At 38.6% G+C, this 13431-nt stretch overlaps 1 protein-coding gene across 3 annotated transcripts in view; it reads left to right on the top strand.

Annotated features, from left to right (window-relative positions):
- The window catches only part of tln1 (talin 1), a 71678-nt gene that overhangs the window by 20949 nt on the left and 37298 nt on the right, over positions 1 to 13431 (top strand). For all 3 annotated transcript variants that reach the window (XM_067483420.1, XM_067483421.1, XM_067483419.1), the window contains 13 exons: positions 334 to 496; positions 3961 to 4058; positions 4245 to 4374; positions 5778 to 5930; positions 7256 to 7398; positions 7772 to 7899; positions 8044 to 8104; positions 9745 to 9849; positions 9967 to 10122; positions 11064 to 11165; positions 11611 to 11687; positions 11960 to 12140; positions 13296 to 13409. In XM_067483420.1, the coding sequence (XP_067339521.1) occupies positions 367 to 496; positions 3961 to 4058; positions 4245 to 4374; positions 5778 to 5930; positions 7256 to 7398; positions 7772 to 7899; positions 8044 to 8104; positions 9745 to 9849; positions 9967 to 10122; positions 11064 to 11165; positions 11611 to 11687; positions 11960 to 12140; positions 13296 to 13409 (1578 nt within the window). In that variant the 5' untranslated portion in view covers positions 334 to 366. The remainder of the gene's footprint in view (positions 1 to 333; positions 497 to 3960; positions 4059 to 4244; positions 4375 to 5777; positions 5931 to 7255; positions 7399 to 7771; positions 7900 to 8043; positions 8105 to 9744; positions 9850 to 9966; positions 10123 to 11063; positions 11166 to 11610; positions 11688 to 11959; positions 12141 to 13295; positions 13410 to 13431) is intronic.

Below are 13431 nucleotides of genomic sequence, written 5' to 3'. Positions count from 1 at the left end.
TTAACAGAAGTAATATTAATAGCAATAGGTCTTGAACAGTTTGAATACAAAAGTGAGTCAAGAATAGCTAAGCAAGTAGCTAGGTTTTTAGTTTAGTTGTTTCATATCACTGTTTTTCAGAGCTTTCAACTATCTCACACATCAGCTGAGTAAAACAGCTGTTTAGCTTAGCACAAACAATGGTGACTAAGAGGAAGTGTGACAGTAAAATGTACCTTCCAGCACCTATGAAGCTTACTAACTACATTTATTGATACGGAAGATGTTGATGTCATTAACACATAGTATCTGATATTTTACAAATCTGACAAACTTATTTTGTGCATCATGCAGGTGTGAGTTGGGTGGAGGTGCACAGCAACAATCATGGTGGCCCTGTCACTAAAGATCAGCGTGGGGAATGTGGTGAAGACCATGCAATTCGAGCCTTCCACCATGGTGTACGATGCATGTCGCATCATTAGGGAGAGAGTTCCAGAGGCACAACTTGGCCAGCGTGAGTTCCATCGGACTTTCTCCCTCTACACACACACACACACACACACACACACACACACACACACACACACACACACACACACACACACACACACACACAGCCAGTTAAAGGGCTGCTTCAGAGCCAGTGCCTAATTTTGATCTAGTTCTTTATAGTTTGGCAGCCAAAGAACCAGTTTGAGCAAAACTAGTTCCAGGTTGGCACTGAGTCTTTGCTGGTCCAGAAGAAAACCTAGCCACATTAGGGGGCTGTGGCCAGACCAGGCATCTAATATCTCCTTCATTATTATTGTACCATTTTGTAGCTGCTGCTACATTTCATGCTGAATTTCTTTCTCTGATGGGCTGGAAATGAGCCACTGAAAAATCAACACTCTGACCTGAAAACACATCATTACGGTGATGTTGCTATTAGAACCAATGCAGCATTGATTATATGCTTTCTGAGGTTGGCTTTGGCTGAATAGTTTACTTTTTATTAACCACTAAAAACACAGGTTGCTTTTGTTCGTTGTTTTTCCAAGACTTACAGTATTTTTTGAGCAGGGCTTCTTTGCAAGATTGTTTTCCATTCATTTCCCACTATGCATCAGTCATACTGCTCCATGTACTTTACTGGATGCACAAGCAGAAGGTATAAATATAATTAATTTGTGTCTATGAATGACATTTTCAAATTATGTATCTGCTGTGTCTCTGTGCTCACATAAAATCTCCCGGGAAGCAAGGTCTGTTTCAAAAGAAAAGTTTGGAAGCTAGTCTAGGATCGAATGAATACAACTGCATATTGTAATCGTGGATACATGTATCCATTTATGTCATTTGAGACGTAACGGAATGCCCCAGCTACATTAAATTATCTGGGAGAACCATGCACTTTTATGGTTTTTGAATAGTTCATATAGACTTTTTTACAGGCAACATCATCCACTGAAAATATCACCTTGCTGTGTTGTTGGATGCCACGGTCTAAAAAGAAATGGCTCTCACTTGAAAATGTATTGATACCAGCCGCCACTGCTAGTCAGGTCATCAGATTGTTGTTAACAAGTTAAGTTCATTCTCTCTGTATTATGAAATTATAGATTATTATCATTGCCCCAGTTTCCTCACTCACATAGGAACAGCATATATTTATGTGAATGAACTTCCTGGTTCGACACTGTTCAGAACCAACACGTTATCTTGTTTACATTGATTATACCTAAGACTTAAACCTGCTCTTTAGTAATTCAATTCAATTCAATTCAACTTTATTTATATAGCGCCAATTCACAACAAAGTCATCTCAGGGCACTTTACAGAATAAAGTCAAGATTATAAAGATATATAAAGAGAACCCAACAATTCCCCCTGGAGCAAGCCATAGGCAACAGTGGAGAGGAAAAACTCCCTTTAACGGAAGAAACCTCCAGCAGAACCAGGCTCAGGGTGGACGGAAAGGGGAGAGAGAAAAGAACAGAGCAACAAAAGCAACAACAAAACATCTGGCAGATTGGTGGGATCAGTAGCTTCACGCTGGAAGACACACAGCTTCAAAGCCGGGGGACACCTGCAGAAAGAGACAGAGAGAGGGGGACAGAGGAGGACAAAGACAACTACGGGAGAGAACACACAGAGTTAATGACATACAGTGATGACAATTGCTGGATGAGAGGAGAGGAGAGATGGTCAAGAGGAGGAAAGGAGCTCAGTGCATTGGGGGGTGGGTCCCCCAGCAGTCTAAGCCTATGGCAGCATAACTATAACTAACTATATGCTTTATTAAAAAGGAAGGTTTTAAGCCTAGACTTAAAAGTAGAGAGGGTGTCTGCTTCCCGAATCTGAACTGGGAGCTGGTTCCACAGGAGAGGAGCTTGATAGCTAAAGGCTCTACCTCCCATTCTACTTTTGGAAATTCTGGGAACCACAAGTAGGCCTGCATTCTGAGAGCGAAGTGGTCTACTGGGATGATATGGTGCTATGAGGTCTTCTAAATATGATGGAGCCTGACCATTCAGAGCTTTATATGTAAGAAGCAGGGTTTTAAATTCTATTCTACATTTAATGGGAAGCCAATGGAGAGAAGCTAGTGAAGGTGAAATATGATCTCTCTTGCTAGTTCCAGTCAGCACTCTTGCTGCAGCATTTTGGATTAATTGCAGGCTCTTTAGGGAGTTACTGGGGCATCCTGAAAGTAGGGAATTACAGTAGTCCAACCTAGAGGTAACAAATGCATGGACCAGTTTTTCGGCATCACTTTCAGACAGGATGCTCCTAATTTTGGCAATGTTCCGTAGGTGGAAGAAGGCTGTTCTAGAGATTTGTTTTATATGTGAGTTAAAGGATAGATCCTGATCAGAAATAACTCCAAGGTTCCTTGCAGTAGTACTGGAGGCCAGACTTATGCCATCTAGTGTGACAATATGGTTGGACATCATATCTCTGAGATTTTTGGGCCCAAATACTATGACCTCAGTTTTGTCTGAGTTTCATCTGATTCCATAGATGAATATAGCTGGGTATCATCAGCATAACATTGGAAATTTATGGAGTGTTTTCTAATAATGTTGCCTAAAGGAGACATATATAAAGTAAAAAGTATTGGTCCTAACACAGAGCCTTGTGGAACTCCATAGCTAACCTTTGTGTGCATGGAGGATTCATCATTAACATGAACAAATTGAAATCTATCAGATAGATAAGATTTAAACCAACCTAGTGCAGTTCCTGTAATTCCATTTTCATGTTCCAGTCTCTGTAATAAAATGTTATGATCAATGGTATCAAATGCGGCACTAAGATCTAACAGAACAAGTATAGAGATGAGTCCAGTATCTGAGGCCATGAGAAGATCGTTGGTGACTTTTACCAGTGCTGTTTCTGTACTATGATGAACTCTAAATCCTGACTGAAAGTCTTCATACAAATTATTCCTATGAAGGTGATCACATAATTGTTTTGCGACTACTTTTTCAATTATTTTAGAAATAATAGTAGATTTGAAATTTTGGATATATGGCCAGCAAGCTCTACATGACTTTGGAAATTAAATAAATAGTCTTGGTCATATTATGATATTTTGTAACATTGAACCTGGATAATCCAAAATTTAAATCACAGTTTCAGAGCCTGTTAACAACTGAGTCAAGTACCGACAAAGTGTAGAATGGTGCTCTGCCCCACATCAGCTGGCATTCACAGCTTTGTCTTACATAAGCAATTTCAAAAGCAGCTCTGTATGTTATTTTACATTAACAGAGACTAATTTGGAGCCACTATCTATGTAACATATTAAATTATGTAGTTACCCAGAGACAAGTTGTCCCAGTTTAAAATGTGGAACCTGGTTAACATGGACAGGGAAGCTAATGAACATACTAAATGAGAGAACAGGTCTACAGTGAAAGAATATCCACATGTGCATGGTCACCATGAATCACACTTTGGTGGATCACTCAGTGTGTCTGTTCCTTTCTGCAGCCAATGACTATGGGCTGTTTCTGTCTGATGAAGATCCAAAGAAAGGCATCTGGTTGGAGGCAGGGAAGGCCCTGGACTACTACATGTTGAGGAACGGGGTGAGTCAATCCAGCAAACACTCACACACCAGTAAATGCTACAAATAAGATATTTTTAACACATAACAGCCTCCCACAAAGAAAATAAATGGAAGGAATAATTACAAACAGACAGAAGGATAATATGTGTCCAGAGGGTGTCAGCATGTTTCTGGGTAATTAAGACCTGTCTCTCTGGTGTATCAGGACACTCTGGAGTACAAGAAGAAGCAGAGGCCTCTGAAGATCCGCATGCTGGACGGCACGGTCAAAACTGTTATGGTGGATGACTCCAAGATTGTCAGTGACATGCTCATGACCATCTGTGCTAGAATAGGTGTGGCTGAAATACTGTCTGCTCATTGGTTGATGTCTGCTTGTCTGTCCATCCCTTTGAGAATAATATGCACAGACACTGCTGGTTAATGACTGTTTTTAATGTGGGATGGAAGATTCCTTTAATTACAGCAATTCACACTGTGGTTGTGCTGTGGAGTGAAATAGAAAGTACATATACAGTGCTCAGCATAAATGAGTACACCCCTTTTAAAAAGTAAGATTTTAATCAATATCTCAAAGAAAACGAACGTGTCCAAAATTGTGACAAGACAAACTCATAACATGAAAGCAAGACTATTAATGTACCTAATATTATAAAATCTTCAGCTTTACTCAAATTAGTTGATAGAGAAAAATGAATACACCCCACAAGAAACTACTACATTTAGTATTTTATATGACCTCCATGATTTTTAAGGACATGTCATGTTTCACGCAGTGGCGACAAAGTGGCGACATATTGCAACATCTATGTGTTTCCATTCTTCAAGGACGAACTTGGATGGATGCAGATTGATGCACATAATTGGCCACTGAATCTCTTTCACCCTGTTCTTCAGAAATGCAACAGTCCAAATGTGCGTTTTGGATCATTTTGTAAAAGTGTACAACAACCAAGGGAATGGAGTGAAGGTTGCATCTTCTCTTTCAATATAGAGAAGTACATCTGTGAATTAATGATACCATGAATGAAATGCAGCTTCCCAACACCAGCAGCTCTCAGTCAGCCCCACAGGACACTGCCACTAACAATGTTTCACTTTAGGCACCATTCTTTTTTCTTACTCCTCACCTTTGCGAAGCCATACACTTTTAAAGCCATCAGTTCCAAAAACATTTATCTTGGTGTCAGTACTCCAGAATATAGAGTCCCAGTAGTCTTCTTTTTTTTCAGCAATTTCTAGGCTGGATTTCTTGTGCATGGGCTTTAGTAGAAGCTTCCTTCGTGGAAACCCATGCATGCCATTCCACAGTGTACGCCGTATGCGTCATGGGAAACACTCACCCAAGTTTGGCTTTCTACTTGTTTCACTAACTACAGTAAACTTGCATGGCAATTTTCTTCAACCGTTCACCTGCTAAGGTGAGATCTTGTACTCTTTACCTTTCTTGGGTAAAGAAATTATTTTCTTTCTCAGGTCAGGACATTTCTCCTCTATGTGTTGCCATTGCTGATATCATCAAATAGTATTGCCCTTATTGTTATTATAGTATTGTCCCCGCTGGACACCTGTTTAATTAATAATTATAATCAACTGTAGATGAATTCCTGTTATTAGAATTTCTTGGTCTAAAATTAAGCTTTACTCCTAAGACTTTTATTGGGGTGTACTCATTTTTGCAACATGGTTTTGAATGAATTTGTGAGGAGAATTAATCTTTCGTGTGTTTGTGTGTCAGGCATTACAAACTATGACGAGTACTCCCTGGTGCGTGACATTGGAGAGGAGAAGAAGGAGGAGACCACAGGCACCCTAAAGAAAGACAAGACTCTGCTGAGAGACGACAAGAAGATGGAGAAGCTGAAACAGAAGCTCCACACAGATGATGAGTGTACGACAAACACAAGCTGTAACACACTAAGTGAAAATGGTTGTGGTGTCACAGAAAGTGATGAATATGCCTTTTGAGTTGGGTGACACAGCTGTTTTGTGATTGGCCTTCATGCAGGAACATTTTTATAACCTTGTATACTTTGTAGGTCTCCTCTTTTCTCTGTGAAGTTTGTTAGTATGATTGCACTATGTCAGATTCACCAAACATGCCAAAGATTACTTGGTTCAGACTTATTAGTAACACCTGTTCAATTGGAGCCGCGTCCCACCACTCATTATTTTGCCGGTAAGGCTTCACTTTACAGGTTCAATATTTTAATTTTCAATACTCTGTTGGAGCCTTCTCATTTGAAAAATGCAATTTATTTGCTAGTTAGCATAATTGTAACAACTAAACCCATTTCATGCCATAAAAGTTATAAAACCCACTCAGCCGCAATACTCATAAATGCATTTGCATATTCCACAAACAGGAAATACTATGAGCAGCTGTAGCACACTTTCAGTCAGACCAACCATTAAGTATTATTATTTGAAATCTCCAATAATTGCTGAGGTGTATATATATAAATTACTGTAATTTCCCTGCTACAATATGGTTAAAAAAGAAATGCAAAAATCATCAAACTTGAGCAGAGACGGTTGCAATAGAAAACCCAAAACGGTCATGTGATGGTAATGTTTGAGTACCTGAAAATGATGATATTCACTGATATTGTAAAGGAGAGAATATTTCTAGATAAAGTAGGTGATGTTACACTGTCAACGGATGATGAAACCGGATACAGGCAGAATTTATTCTCCAAAATGGCTCATGTGTGGCAGCTAAGAACAAGTCTAGTGGTTCTTGTACCTTTGTGTTGACACCTTTGACTGGTCACCAGCAGTGACACAGAGGTGGCTAATACATTTCTTCACCCTCACTCGGCCCCGGACAGTGTAAGTTGGCAAATAAATAATGGTCCAGTTGATATTATTAAAACAGTACAAACAGTTCTTGAATTATTTCATAGCATATCAGAAAACCTTCATCATAGGAAAAACACCATCTTCTGAAGGCACTGCTGTGAAGCTAATGAAACATGAGGTTCGAGATCTTTTTACATAGAATTGATGTAAAGGTAAAACAACAGCTGTACTGATTGGTAACTGATGTCATCACGACAGCGTGCATTACATTTGGTGGGTAAACATGTATTCCTGACATAGAAATATCTAAACCTTTTGTACTGATAAATAATCTTTACCACATTTCTATGTTCACCAGCATGTTCAGTCTCATTTTGTCTCTCTAAGTCACTATGTGGGCTTTGTGTTTGTAAGTGAACTGGTTGGATCACGGCAGGACTTTGAGGGAACAAGGCGTGGAAGAGACTGAGATGTTGCTACTGAGAAGAAAGTTCTTCTACTCAGACCAGAACGTTGACTCCAGAGACCCTGTTCAGCTTAACCTTCTTTATGTGCAGGTACACAAATTACCCATAGACTTAGATAGACTTGCATACATAGACTTGATAATACTCTCTAGGGTTGTTTTTACCTCTCTTTACTGGCCTTAGCCCTGCACAGACCCAGTAATCTTTCCAGTCATCAAAGTATTTTTTATACACACACACACATCTACTATATTGCCAAAAGTATTCGCTCACCCATCCAAATAAATGAATTCTGGTGCACAAAGCAAGGTCCATAAAGACATGGATGAGTGAGTTTGGTCTGGTTGTATTGCACAGGTTGTTTTTGATGTGGTTATCATGAAAGAAGGACCTTTCCTGATTTATGCTGAATGACATCCAGAACTATCACACTGTGTGTGATTGTGTGTGTGTTTATGCTCAGGCCCGTGATGACATTCTCAATGGATCCCATCCTGTGTCATTTGACAAGGCCTGTGAGTTTGCAGGCTATCAGTGTCAGATTCAGTTTGGTGACCACAACGAGTCCAAACACAAGGCTGGATTCTTGGAGTAAGCGCTGCATTCATTTTCATACTTACTATTCTGTTGTGCTCTGGTTCTAACTTCAATGTATGTATGTATTTATGGATTTATGTATTAATTTGATATTTTTGTTTTAAGTTTGTTTCATTTGAGTTGAACTTTCCTCATCAGCTTAAAAGAGTTCCTCCCCAAAGAATACATCAAGAACAAAGGAGAGAAAAAAATCTTCCAGGTAATATTATATTATTATATAATATTGAAACCATAGTCACAATATTGATTTTCAAGACAACAGTTGCAGACACAGTTGCAGAAAGTATTTGGTGCCCTTCATTTTTGAACACTTGTGGCTACAGGTCCTTAAAAGTACAATATGCAACTTTTGGAAAAAAATACAAAATTTAACACTGTCTCTTTAAAAAGTCTTCGATTGTGTTAAAGGCTCTTTTATTAGTAAAAGGTATAAAAAGTACAAACTTTTCTCAGTAATGTTGCCACAAGAATTCTCTAGTCTGCCAGACGGAAGAGGAGGAGGGAGATTGTTCGTATTATTTGTGTATTGTATTATTTCTGGTGCAGACTGCATTGTTAAACTAAGTTGTTGATAGTCAGCCCACTAGATAGTTAGTGTAACAACAAATACTTTAAGAGTATTGAATACTTGGAAATGCTTGTCATGTTTCCTTCACATTGATGACATCAATGTGTTTCCATCACAGGTTTGGTCTAAAATAAATTGTAAGATGTTTAACACCAATTTGTGACTCTTGAATTAAAAAACGTATATATATTAAAAACCATGAACAGTAAGTTTAATATTAAATTGACAAAAATGCCAATTTTACTAATCAGTCAGTCTTAATGAACACGATTTTACAAATTGCTCATCAACTATAATCACATGTAAAAAAATATTTAGTTGCTGACATGTTTTGGTTAAAATGGAAGCCAGGTTATCAAAACTCTTTAAAAAGTAATTTAAACAGTAATCTGTGCTTTCCATGTCCACATTGTCCAATATCTGTTCATATTTGCAACATATTTTTTTAAATCCAAACATACTGTTGTCAGAACTGTTAAAAACACAAAACATATCTGCAGTAACCGTATTAAAAAATACTGCATGTATAAGATACTTTTCATGTATTATGAAAAGTATTTTATACTACTTAAGGTATGTTTCCCATGTTAGCTAATAATTTTGTCTCCACCTATAAAATATAAAACCTACTGTAAGTAGTAATCTTCATATTGTTTATCTTTGTTGGCACATCACGCAGCCTGCTTTATAATATTTACGGGTAGTAAAGGTCTTGTAGACAGGACATGATCAGACATTAGAGGAGCAACCATGACAAGTCTCCTCAACAGTCTACTTATGGACAATTCCACATAGCAGCAAATGCAGGTGAAAATCACAGGCCCAGTAACATACAGTATTACATGTGCACTGCTTTTCAGTCAGCAACCTGTTCAGTATTGCGGCCAAAACAGTGTTTCACATGAATTGTGTAGAAAACCTTCTACACTTAAGTAATGTCATTAAGTGAAAAGGTATTCAGCAGGTAAAATCTAAACTTTGACCAAGATGTCGACTGGTAACTTAGACTATAAGAAGAGTTTTGGAAAAAGTGGCTTTCTTACTTCTGATGTTTGTTAGCAACAGTTGGTGTAATTGGTTAAATGGCAGTTTTACCTTTTAAAACCAGCTCTACAGCAGTTAGAAGCAACTGTACAGCCAGGACAAATCACAAATACACATAGATCATATGATGAAGTACTGTATATGTACTGTAAATGAGATGTGGCTTTAATTTGACTTGGCTTCACTGAGTTGATGTATTTCTCTGATGGTATGTCTGATTTCTCCAGGCACACAAAAACTGTCAGAACATGACAGAGATCGAAGCCAAAGTCAGCTACGTAAAGCTGGCCAGGTCTCTGAAAACCTATGGAGTGTCATTCTTCCTAGTCAAGGTGAGTAGAACCCTTTGTCTTGGTTGGATCATGTCAGAACAGTATTAAGTGCTACGATGGAAATGTTTAGCGTTGATGAGTGTTGCTCATTTGTTTTTTCTTTTAAACACCCTACAGGAGAAAATGAAAGGCAAGAACAAGCTGGTGCCTCGTCTCCTGGGGATCACCAAAGAGTGTGTGATGAGGGTGGACGAGAAGACCAAAGAGGTGATCCAGGAGTGGAGCCTGACCAACATAAAACGCTGGGCTGCCTCACCCAAGAGCTTCACTCTGGTAAGTTCTTAATGGAAAGTGCGAACATATCACTGACCCTGTGGTGAAGGGGCACTGAGCTTTTAGTGTACGAGTTTTCTTTCTACAACATAGTGTGTGTAGTGTGTAGAAACATGATGCATGTGAGCTGCATGTCTGGACGCACCCTCTTGCTGCTGTCCCATCATCTCATTACAACATCCTTGCTATGATTGAATGTGATCCCTGCCGTGATTTAGAGAGAACTGCTCAACATGTGTGGTCATGCAGGTGGGAGTGAAGCAAACATTTTAAAATCCTTGCTGTGTTCAGCTTTCATCTGTTTATTTTAATGTAGAATCTTAGTGCTGGTGTGGGAATTTATGGTCTTGAATGGGTTCAATCCTGTTATATATCACTTACATCTGTTATGCAGTGACTGACATCATTACTGTAATTTTTCCCTAAGATGATAAAAAAAAATGTAAAAATATGTTAGTTTTACCTGTGGACTGTGTAATGCTAATAAGTCACGTTTGCCAATGATGAAAAATGTATAATTATGTTTTTCTACACTGTTGAGCTGGCATTAGTTACTATTATTTGGACAGTACATCACATTTTCTGAGCAAATACAAACTCCCAAGACACAAAGCTGGTTAAAACTGCAGAATGATCAAGCTAAGATCTAGCTGTCTCACCGTCATTACGACCTGGTGTGGGTCGTAATGATGGTGGGGTGTAGGTGACTACATTTGGCATTGTGGTGGACATGGGTTAGCATGGACAAAATGTTATGCTGCTATGATGGACAGAACACACTGTGTATTACAGCTTGCACTGGATGTGTTATACAGGCCACAGTGCTCATGCTGAACCTGTTGTGGCTGTTGTGTATTTCACTTTGCATTCTCTAATTTACCAAGCTCCCACATGCATGTGTTCATCTTTTCATCTGAGGTCATTTTATTTTCTACTTTTAGGACTTTGGAGACTACCAGGATGGTTACTACTCTGTGCAGACCACTGAGGGAGAGCAGATAGCTCAGCTTATTGCTGGTTACATTGACATCATCCTCAAGAAGGTAACAGTCAATATCGATATGGGACGAGCATTATGAAATAAATTTATTAGTTTACTCACTTTATTATTTAAGTTTTGGATGTCTCAGTTTTATCATCTTCAGTCAGTAAAAACCTTTTCTGCTGCTGGTGACATGTGGTGCAATATTTATTACAGAAAAACAGTCCAGGTGTATCCACAAAACAAGTGACGTGACCATACAGAAACTTTATTATTAAATCTGATTTTTTAAACCAGCCATAATTAAAGGAAACTGGGATTTACACTGGTTTTAGTGTCAAAGTTCCCAAAAATATCTATGATTAGGTTTTTAAACATCTCTCGTTCTCATCAGTCTTTGATGTCTATACCCTGTATAGACTCTTTCACTGTATGTTTACATAGTTTGTTGACATAATATTATGCCAACACATTGAACATACTAAGTCATTACTGGTTTTTCACAGAAAAAGAGCAAAGACCACTTTGGCCTCGAGGGAGACGAAGAGTCAACCATGCTGGAAGACTCTGTATCACCTAAAAAGTAAGATGTGTGTCACTGATACAGCATAAATGTTAACTGTTTCCTCTTGTGTCCAGGAGTTTAAAACATATTTGTCAGTGTCCCTGACTGTCTAGTTGTTCTAATCCAAAAAGATACTAGAAGATGGTAAAAATACAGTGATTAGATTCATTTAGTGGTGAGCTCTGAGCAGGTGACAGCAGTGACTATTTTACTGACTTGAGTAGCACTAACAATCTCTTGTTCCTAATTTTGTGACATAATGTTTGTCTTTCTTTCACTTCGAACTCCAGATCTACAGTTCTGCAGCAGCAGTTCAACAAGGTGGGCAAAGTGGAGACCGGTTCGGTGGCCCTGCCAGCCATCATGCGCTCAGGAGCTGGAGGATCAGAGAGGTTCCAGGTGGGCTGCATGCCTCAGCCCCATCAGCAAAACACCAGTGGGCAGATGCACCGAGGACATATGCCTCCACTGGTAAATCAAAAATGTCTTCAAAGACTTGAACTTGATCACTCAACTATGTGATTTTCTGGATCTGATCTTGTCTTGTTCTTGTCTGTACTTAAGAATGTACTTATGACAGTTTTACAAATCAGTCATACAGCCTGTGATATTTTTTGAGCACAGTGGGCCACATACACAACCTGCTCAGACTCTTCACTGAGGTTTAGTTATTCAAAACCTAGTGATAGTGGATATCATTTTTTGTGGATATCATGAGTTTTTGTTTTAGGCAAGATCAGAAATATTACGTTTCACAGTGGATTACAGAGATCCTGCACCTAGATATGGCTAAAAGTACATTTTTGTCTATAGCACTTTTACAGAGGACAGCAGTCATTAAACATCCAGCAGCAATAACAAAGTTTTATTTTTAAAGGTTTCAGAAGAAATGCAGCTTTCTAAAGGTAAAATGTCAGGATTCTGAGCTTTAATACTTCTGAGAGTAAAATCAGAAGACCTCAGATAAACTAATCTTATTTTAACATCATATTCAGCCTTTTTTACTTTTACTACAAGCTGGATTTACACGAACCAGAAATAAGAAGTCAACAAATGCAATATGTCGATCCAAACTATCCCATATCCCACTATCCCTCTGTGCTATAGAGCTCCACTTCGGTCTAGAACTATCATGTGAACCACACTGGTAAACCGGGTGTTTCTTTGTTACCATGAATACACACTGTACGTTATTTTTACTCTGCTCTGATTGGTGTACGCTGTGCTGCTGCCAGTGATGTTCACTACAGACCCAATGTGTATTAATCCACTGCTGAAACTAGTTTCAAACAAATTTGCTGCTTCCAAGTGTTTAATTAAATGGTAATAATCCAAGACTTATTAAACATTACAAGGACAACGGTTTGGAAATATCATAATATTTTTAAAACCAATAGGAACCAGTCAGTATCGTCTAGAGCCACGTCTCTGACAGAGAAGGGAATCAGGACTTATTGAGAGCATTAACACACAGTCGGTTTTGGCCTTTTCATGGGATTTTTTGACAAAAGAAAAAATTATTTAAAAAAAACTATTTAACTTTTAAGACAGAGTCCAAGTCCAAAGTTTTATTAATGATAGATTTTGATGACTGTTACACAGCACTTAATCTTATTGTGTCCACAGACTTCAGCACAACAAGCCCTGACTGGAACCATCAACTCAAGTATGCAGGCCGTCCACGCAGCCCAAGCCTCTCTGGATGACTTTGATACCCTGCCCCCACTGGGAACAGATGCTGTAATATTGAGCTCCTTTTTTT

The sequence above is a fragment of the Channa argus genome, chromosome 18, assembly GCF_033026475.1.
Source record: "Channa argus isolate prfri chromosome 18, Channa argus male v1.0, whole genome shotgun sequence".
NCBI classification, from domain to species: Eukaryota; Metazoa; Chordata; class Actinopteri; order Anabantiformes; family Channidae; genus Channa; species Channa argus.
This window is presented reverse-complemented; position numbering and strand designations above follow the sequence as displayed.